Genomic DNA, 9,710 nt, shown 5'->3' on the forward strand with positions numbered 1-9,710 from the left:
CACCACCTCACTTTGTTCAAAACAGAGCTGAAAGTCCTTCTCCAACACATACATTTTGGCCTGCTGTCCGCTTAGCCAACCTCCCCTATGACTGCGATTAGCTGCACTACCTTATTCTCACAACCTAAACTTGTTGCTACTATCTATACTGCGTACATCCTCTAACAATATGCAAGTATGTGCCTTTGTAACATTCGAAACAAGCAACTATCCCTAGGTATCTACCCGCCACTTTGTGCCATGTGTAATGACTGTAACTAGCAACTGTCTGTAACTTTGTACCGCTCATAATGAAACCTGTTTTCTATTGAAGCGCTGTAACATGAGCTATATAGAAATAAAAAATATTCATTCAAAGAAAGAGTAACCGCAAGCTCCACCATTTCCGCCAAAAACGAAAAACACAGACGTTGTAAAGATAAGCTAGGTGGCAGTAGACAAGCTTTTGAACAGTGTTATTCAAAGTACGTACGGCCCGGGGGTCGCATGTGGCCCTCCTGACCTTTACATGCGGCCCCCTGGGCCACAGTAGAACTGGGCTGCTGTTTACTCGACTCAGCACTAACATGAAAAAAAAAATTAAATATACTGCAAGCACTTATGTAAAGTTTAACTTGCAGTTAGGGAAAGGAAGTAACTAGGCCCTTAACTTTAGGAACACCTTAATTTTTAAAGACAGCCACCAGATGTGCATGCTTTGCTTCGCCTACACCCACTTTACACCCCTCCCATCAGTGCGGCCCTCGGTCACATCACAGACCAAACTTTACGGCCCCAGGAAAATGTTTGAGTGGCCATACTTTAGATAAACGCGTCCCAACAGAAAGTCGCACACCAGTGACGACCAGAAGGACCAACTGCAAGCCGATGTATGGGAAAGCGACGGGGGCGGGTGTCCAATCACAATGCGACCTGTGCCGGATTTCAGCCACTCAGTATTATAAGAGAGGGGGTCGAGGCACAACAACTCAGTACAAATCACCTCCACTTAGAAAGGTTCAGGTTTTCTTCTCCCGTCGCAGGAGACACTCACCCACGTATCCTTGGTCCATCTTCCTTTTATTTCCCCGCGGCCTCACAAACTCCAAATGCTCAGGAAGCAGCCGTCTCTGCTGCGCACGCGCGCTCCATGTCACACAACCGCTGGCTCGGCAGCGAATTGGTTTGCGATTGAACAATGCACCACGTCAATCATCCCGAGGGGCTGGTTTAAGCTGTTTTACCCAATGAGAATTTACGGGGTGGGGGGGTGCCGCTAAGGCATGCAAAGAAGAACAGTTCATAATCAAACATAGAAGAAGGACCACTGCCGTTAGTTTAGTTGGCATTGCTAAAACTGCTTCTAGTCTCAGGGCATAGAACGCTAACCTCCATATTCAGTGTATTCAAAAGCGAGGTCTCGCGAGACCTATGTTGTATTTATTATTTAGTTATGTGGCGTTGCTTATACCTATAGCCGCCAGAGCCCTTTAAAATAGAAATTGCACGTTACATAGGAATACTTTATTTTGCAAGCGTTACATATTGAGTGATAAAAAAAAGCAGTTAAGAGTATCATGCAATATCCGTTAATTTACTGTACTTGCAGTTTTATATAGCTCAAATATGGCCCCTGGGCATTCAAGCGCTTTACAAGAGAACGATTTGTGAATAACGGTCAAGAATAATAATTTAAGTAAAACAATGCAGAAGTGGTAAACAGGCAGACACCACGTCCACGAAATTTAAGTTTAAGGGCGAATATAGTTTTAGCAGACATGGCATGCCAACCCTCCCGATTCAGGCGGGAGACTACCAATTTCAAGGCTAGTCTCTCACCTCCCGATTCAAGCATCCAGAAACCCGATTCCTCGGGGTTTCAGCTGACAGGGCTTGGTATTGTGTAACGTGCTAATTCTTCCAGCAATAGTCAGTGTGGCGATGCAGGGGCTCTCTGGAAAGGATGAAGAACCAACAAAGCCTCATTAACAAGCGAATGGTCTTTCAAAGTGAAGTAGGGGGGGGGGGGGTAGTGTGTGTGCCCGGGAAGCTGTTTCAGCCCGGCCTGCTACACACGATTGGGGGGTGTATGCACTGCCAGCAACCTGCCAGCACAACACTTGCATCTCTCTGCCTGCCTTTGCGCTCCATGCTTCTGAAAGGTAATAAAACAAGCATTTGCAATGCAATAGGTCTCGCACTTACGCAAGTTTGAGCTCTTGGCATTGTAAATGAAAATGCCTCTTATTTATGTTTTGGTATTTAAAACATAAATAAAAGCATTGCCATTTACAATGCTAAAAGCTTAAACTCTTGCAAATGCGATACATATTGCTTTGCAAATGCTTGTTTTAGAAAGCTGCGTTGTAATTGGCTAAAAACGTAATGCTGCCTTTAGGCTATTCTATCAGTTCAGTCTGTTTTAAATGTATTCGCACCTTGTGCTTCAAAAAAGAAAGAAAGATGTGCCAAGCAGTGTGGCGTGGTGTGAAATGTTGCAATTGTTTCTTAAATGTACTTCTGTTAGAGACTACAGCAGCACACTTAAAAGTTGGGATATAAGGATGTAGGGTATAACAAAGCTGCATGTTCCTTTGTCGTGACCAGTGGCTTAATGTGTGAGCAGTAACCGAGCCAGTGTACAACTGTTGACTGTTATCAATTCCTCCCTGCCCCAAGAAGTCTGGCGTGGTGTCAAAAGTTCCAATTGTTTAGACTGTGGCAGCATAATAAAAGACATGTGGCCTGGCACTTAAGATTGCTATCTCCTTGAGAAGTTGCTGTTCTGTCCCATAGGAGCAGTGAAAAGAGAATTCCATTTAGGTAGAAGGAAAACGGAAGGTTTATAAGGAGGTGCATTTTCGTATTGTACCTTATGAAAAAATGTGTAGATTTCTGTTATCAGAATTAAGTGTTTATAATTTGGAATAAATGAAAGCATTTTTTGTAGATGTTTTCCTATATGTTAGACGAGGCAGGGTAGCCATGTGTTAGGTGTGGCCAGAGTCACACTGATTTATGGTGGGGCTCCCATTCTCCAAAGTTTAAAGTGTTTAATCCACTATAGAAATATTGTACAAAGAAAATTGTATAGTTCTTAGTATATTTGTGTAACGTTTATGTTGTACAATGGCATGCAGGTTTCTAACAACGCGCCTTTATTAAAACTCCTTTTTTTGTCATTTCAATTTTGACAGTTATTCCCTCTTACTTCTATGTATCACTCCATATCCGTTTCTTCTGGCACCCTGCGTGTGGGAGCAGTGAAATATTAAGTGCTGTAAGCCAAAGCAGAATTTTAAATGTGACCTTATTAACCTCGCAGGCTCCTTAAGTATATGCAGCACGGACTCTGCTGAGGGGAAACAGCAATCAAGGAGGATGGTTCTGTCTGGCTTCTGCCCTTGTGGCGCCTCTGGTCTGTTTCCTGCTGACACTTGTTAATTTAGCATTTCTAATGTAATTGCAAACAAGCCGCGCTGTCTGCATGCTTGAACCACAGTTACTATTTCCCATATCTCTAGTGTCAAGTAGGCAATATTTACTTCATTTTAATGTACTTGCTTTCGGCCTTGATTCCTTTATATGTGAAACTGTAGTATACTTCGATCACACTACAAAAGGATGAAACAAGGATTCTGTAAAGAAAGTTTTTATTTGCCTGTGGAACATTCCTGTGGTATGGTGAGCCAGTGAGAGTGAGTCAATGAGTGAGTGAGAGTGAGTCAGTGAGAGTGAGTCAATGAGTGAGTGAGTGAGAGTGAGTCAGTGAGAGTGAGTCAATCAGTAAGAGTGAGTCAATTAGTGAGAGAGTGAGTCAGTGAGAGTGAGTCAATTAGTGAGAGAGTGACTCAGTGAGAGTGAGTTAATTAGTGAGCAAGTGAGCCAGTGAGAGTGAGTCAATTAGTGAGAGAGAGAGTGACTCAGTGAGAGTGAGTCAATTCGTGAGTCATTGAGAGTGAGTCAATTAGTAAGTGAGTCTGTGAGAGTGAGTCAATTAGTGAGAGTGAGTCAGTGAGAGTAAGTCAGTGAGAGTGAGCCAGTGAGAGTGAGTCAATGAGTGAGTGAGTGAGTCAGTGAGAGTGAGTCTGTGAGAGTGTGGAAATTAGTGAGAGTGAGTCAATTAGTGAGAGAGTGACTCAGTGAGTGAGTCAATTAGTGAGTGAGTCAGTGGGAGTGAGTCAATTAGTGATAGTGAGTCAGTGAGAGTGAGTCATGGGAGAGAGAGTCAGTGTGAGTGAGTCAATTAGTGAGAGAGTGACTCAGTGAGTGAGTCAATCAGCGAGTGAGTCAGTGAGAGAGTCAATTAGTGAGAGTGAGTCAGTGAGAGTGAGTTATGAGAGAGAGAGTGAGTCAGTGAGAGTAAGTCAATTAGTGAGAGAGTGACTCAGTGAGAGTGAGTAAATTAGTGAGCCAGTGAGAGTGAGTCAATTAGTGAGAGAGAGAGAGTGAGTCAGTGAGAGTGAGTCAATTAGTGAGTCATTGAGAGTGAGTCAATTAGTGTGAGATTCAGTGAGAGTGAGTGAATTAGTGAGAGTGAGTCAGTGAGAGTGAGTCATGATAGAGAGTGAGTCAGTGAGAGTGAGTCAATTAGTGAGTCATTGAGAGTGAGTCAATTAGTGAGTGAGTCAGTGAGAGCGAGTCAATTAGTGAGATTGAGTCAGTGAGAGTGAGTCATGAGAGAGAGAGTGAGTCAGTGAGAGTGAGTCAATTAGTGAGTCATTGAGAGTGAGTCAATTAGTGAGAGTGTGTCAGTGAGAGTGAGTCAATTAGTGAGTCCGTGAGAGTAAGTCAGTGAGAGTGAGCCAGTGAGAGTCAATTAGTGAGAGAGTGAGTGAGTCAGTGAGAGTGAGTCAATTAGTGAGTCATTGAGAGTGAGTCAATTAGTGAGTGAGTCAGTGAGAGCGAGTTAATTAGTGAGATTGAGTCAGTGAGAGTGAGTCATGAGAGAGAGTGAGTCAGTGAGAGTGAGTCAATTAGTGAATGAGTGAGCCAGTGAGAGTGAGTCAATTAGTGAGAGAGAGTGAGTCAGTGAGAGTGAGTCAATTAGTGAGTCATTGAGAATGAGTCAATTAGTAAGTGAGTCTGTGAGAGTGAGTCAATTAGTGAGAGTCAGTCAGTGAGAGTGTCATGAGAGAGTGAGTCAGTGAGAGTGAGTCAATTAGTGAGTCATTGAGAGTGAGTCAATTGTGGAGGAGGGGGCAATGCCGGAGCGGGTAGCAGCCAGGGAAGGGGGTGAAGGAGTGCAACAAAGGATCTTTGAGAACGAGGGGGGGGTGGGGGGGTTGTTAAACAAACGAAGACAGACTGGGAGAAGCAGAAGACTCAACGGAGCAGGGAGGTTGGGAGCAACACAGAAGGCAAGTAGGCAGTGCAATGTTTTAGGATGGGGGAGCTAGGAAGGAGCAGTCGCCACCTGAGTGGGGAGCAGCAGAAGGGGGTGGGGAGAACAACAAAGGAGTGTGAAGGCAGAGGGTTTATACAAGTGGGTGTGTGCAGTAAATAAGAAAAGCACGCTGCCTCCTGAACTTGCTGCCATGCTTAACTAGGTGGAGTGGGAGGGGCTGCAATGCCTCATGTGCTCATGGAAATTTGGAAGAACAGCATAGTAAAGATTTTTTTTTTTTTTTTTTAAACTAACCGCAACGTGGGTGGTTAAATAAAGAAATCTATTGATCACAAGAGTATGGAATCTGAAGCTTCTGAGCGGAATTTACGGGCTTCTGCATTGTTGGTGATCCACCATTTCTACATAGAGTGCCACGAGTATAGCCGCTGCTGGGGGCCAGCACATATTGCTTTGTGACCATAGACATTTGGGGTGCCTGCCATGCGTGTGGCGATTCTTTAATGCCCGCTTAGTGCTGCTGATTGAAGGATGCAAGTGTACCTGGCCGAGGAACGGCTTAAGGATGGCAGTGGGGGAGGCACAAGAAACTGCTTAAGGAGAGGAGGAGGTGCATGAAGCAAATTACTGCTGCTGTCTGAAGTGCACAAACATACATGCGTGTGTAACAGCTTACGGAGAACAGGGGGTGGAGGCAGGAGAATCCTTGCAGGCAGTTATTCGTTATAGCCCGTCTGGTGCTGGCTGAGCTGTGACCACCACTGGGCTGGGTGCTGCATGGTTGAGAAACAAGCCCGGCGGAGCGTGGTGCGCGCGCTGGGGAGCGGACGCTTTGAAGTGCTCCCAAAAGGCGGATTGCATGGCGGCACGATGCGCGTGATTGTGCGCGTGCTAGCTATGCAATCTGCTTTTTGGGAGCACTTTTCAAACCCGCTTTCAATAGTCTCGCTTTGCGATCGCTTATTCCTAGTTAGCAAGAAGGAAAGTTTAAATTCTATTAAGGACGCGGAGGCGAGGATTATGCATTACTTTTTTCACTTTTATTGAACAGCAAGTTCAAAGGTTATAGAAAAAACACATGTCCTTGAACTACAACTCCCATGAACCTCGGGAGTAACCATGGTCACCAACAGTCCAATCCCAGTCTACAACATTAGGCCTTATAACACTGTTGTTGCCGTAGTCCTTCCTCTTTCTCTGCTGCAGGAAGGTAAGCCCTCCGAAACTTAGTCCGTCTTGGAGTCTGAACCTAGGAGGATAATTAGAAGATATTGAGAACTTTCTTGGGCACAATAATCAGGGCCACAATTCAATCAAACAACCAAAGTAATCAAAATAGAATCTGTAACAAAGGAAAAACATGACAGTTGCAATGCATATATCACCTTCTCTATCCATAAAACCACAGAGCTTAGAAAGTTGAGCAACAGAAACAATCATGACAACATCATTTTCATGAGACAAGGAGAACCTCGTAGAGAGTAAAGAATAGTACTTCCCTGATAAGACGGGACCTGGTGTATTGCACTCCCTTGTAAGCATTGTATCCCTTCCGAGAGGGTGGGAGGCGAAGGTATAACATGCCCGGGGGAATATTCCTCGCCTCCGCGTCCTTAATAGAATTGAAACTTTCCTTCGTGCTAACTAGGAAATTTCTCATTCTATGTCAGGAAGCGGAGGCGAGGATTATGCATTTTTAAAGCTTATTTACCACCAATGCGGCCGCTTCATGGATTGATTTGAAGTAGAACTTTTTAAAAGTTGACTCAGAGGACCAATCCGCCGCATTCATATAGTCTTCCAACCTACCTCCAACCTGGATGGCCTTGGAAGCCATAGCCCCCCTGGTAGAATGTGCGCCAAATGCTCTAGAATCTATGCCAGCCTCTGACATTATCCATCTGACCCATCGAGCAATGGTCGGAGAGGACACCGATTTGAAAGGTTTTTTCAGGGCAATCAGGAGTTGCCGTTCCCCCGGAGGCCGTACCGCCAATGTCACGTCCTCATATGTCTTTAGGCATCTAACCACGCACAATTTCGGAGAATCAGGGAAAGCAGGATAAGTTACTGACCTTGTACTCGTCTTTGTTCTCCTGGAAATGGTAAAGGTAACCCCTTCGGGGGTAAAAATCCTTGCAGTAATGTCCAGGGCCCTTACATCCGACGCCCTCTTACAAGAGATAAGGCAGAGTAGCATTGCCAGTTTCACTGAGATCTCCTTTCTGGACAGATAATGATTATCTTGCCAGGATAGCAACAAGCGGAGAACCAGGTTGACGTCCCAAAGGCCCGCGTATCGGGGCTCGGGAGGTCGAGAAATCCTGATGCCTTTGAGGAGCTTACCCAGGGGTGCTCCCCACAGGAGCCCTGTCGACAGGAATATGGCCTGCTGAGATGGCAGATCGGAAGGAATTGATGGTACAATAGGCCAACCCTTCCTGAAATAGTTCAGCTAGGAAGTTCACTATATCGGGGACGCTGGCGCCCACGGGATCCAGGTGTTTCGGCATACACAAATGAACCCATCGCCTCCAAGCCGATCTGTATCTCTTGGTGGTCCCTGGGGCCCATGCCTGCTGAATGAGGAATTGAGCGTCCTGCGAAAGTGGGCTGTCCGTCCAACGTCACCTGAAATCCTCCATGCCATGAGATGAAGATGGCCTGGGAGGACCAGAGGATGTGGAAGGCCCAGTGGGTCAGTTAGGATTTTGTCGTATAGAGGCAAGTGGATCGGCGAGTCCCAAGACAATTCTAGGCGTAAGGGAACCACGCTTGAGATCGCCAGATCGGCGTGATCAAGATCAGGGAGGCTGTCTGTCGGCTGGCTTGCGCCGCCACCCTCTGAATAAACAGGAAGAGGGGAAATGCGTAGGCTTGAATTGCTGCCCAGTCCTGAAGGAACGCGTCCACTGCCTCCGCCCCGGGATCCGGCCTCCACCTGAAGTACCGGGGAACCTGGGCGTTCCATCTGGAGGCAAACAGATCTACTTGGCAGGGACCCCACGTATGCGTCAGAGCCTGGAAGACCGCTGGGTCCAACCTCCAGTTGCTGGCATCCCGGAAGTGCCTGGAGCTCCAATCCGCCACCGAGTTCTGTGTTCCCGGTAGATACTCGGCCGTGACTGAAATCTGTCGCTGGAGGCAGTAGTGCCAAATGTCCTTCGCCAGCTCCGCCAAGGCTCTGGAGCGAGTGCCACCCAGGCAGTTGATGTATTGCACCGCCGTCGTGTTGTCCATGCGGAGAAGAACACAGCAAGACGCTTTGTCTCACGTGAAGGACCGAATAGCAAAGGAGCCCGCCAGGAGCTCCAGGCAGTTGATGTGCAGGGACAGCTCCTCCTCCGTCCATCTGCCTCCCATGGAGACTGGTTCACATCTGGCGCCCCAGCCCAGCCGGCTGGCATCTGACTCTTATCACTAGATCCGGTTGGGAGAAAAAGATCGCCTGACCGTTCCACGCCTCCATGTGATCGATCCACCACTGGAGTTCCGTTCTGGCTTCTTGGGTTAGAGAGACCAGCTCGGAGTATGTGAGTCCCCTCCGCAGATGGGATGCCTTGAGCCTCTGGAGGGCTCTGTAGTGTAGTGGTCCTGGAAAGATGGGTTGTATCGAAGATGACAATAAACCCACAATCATGGCCAGCTGGCATTAGGGTATCCTGTCCCGTCGGAGAACCTTCCGTAACTCTTTCTTGATCTTGTAAATCTTCTGCTCCGGGAGGTTCAGGGTTGCCGCCCTGGAGTCTATCCGGAAACCCAAAAACGAGCTAGGAAGGAGCAGTCGCCACCTGAGTGGGGAGCAGCAGAAGGGGGTGGGGAGAACAACAAAGGAGTGTGAAGGCAGAGGGTTTATACAAGTGGGTGTGTGCAGTAAATAAGAAAAGCACGCTGCCTCCTGAACTTGCTGCCATGCTTAACTAGGTGGAGTGGGAGGGGCTGCAATGCCTCATGTGCTCATGGAAATTTGGAAGAACAGCATAGTAAAGATTTTTTTTTTTTTTTTTTTAAACTAACCGCAACGTGGGTGGTTAAATAAAGAAATCTATTGATCACAAGAGTATGGAATCTGAAGCTTCTGAGCGGAATTTACGGGCTTCTGCATTGTTGGTGATCCACCATTTCTACATAGAGTGCCACGATTATAGCCGCTGCTGGGGGCCAGCACATATTGCTTTGTGACCATAGACATTTGGGGTGCCTGCCATGCGTGTGGCGATTCTTTAATGCCCGTTTAGTGCTGCTGATTGAAGGATGCAAGTGTACCTGGCCGAGGAACGGCTTAAGGATGGCAGTGGGGGAGGCACAAGAAACTGCTTAAGGAGAGGAGGAGGTGCATGAAGCAAATTACTGCTGCTGTCTGAAGTGCACAAACGTACATGCG

General features: G+C 46.9%; 1 protein-coding gene across 2 annotated transcripts in view; it reads right to left on the minus strand.

Moving 5' to 3' along the window:
• The window catches only part of AKAP8 (A-kinase anchoring protein 8), a 797,769-nt gene extending 796,419 nt beyond the window's left edge, over window positions 1–1,350 (minus strand). Inside the window, exon 1 of one of the 2 annotated variants that reach the window (XM_085654332.1) lies at window positions 1,034–1,350. In XM_085654332.1, the coding sequence (XP_085510458.1) occupies window positions 1,034–1,052 (19 nt within the window). In that variant the 5' untranslated portion in view covers window positions 1,053–1,350. Of the gene's footprint in view, window positions 1–982 lie in introns of both variants that reach the window. The other variant, XM_085654333.1, reaches the window with a different exon arrangement.
• Window positions 1,351–9,710: the final 8,360 nt, after the last annotated feature.

Source organism: Triturus cristatus, chromosome 4_1 (assembly GCF_964204655.1).
Source record: "Triturus cristatus chromosome 4_1, aTriCri1.1, whole genome shotgun sequence".
Taxonomy (NCBI): Eukaryota; Metazoa; Chordata; class Amphibia; order Caudata; family Salamandridae; genus Triturus; species Triturus cristatus.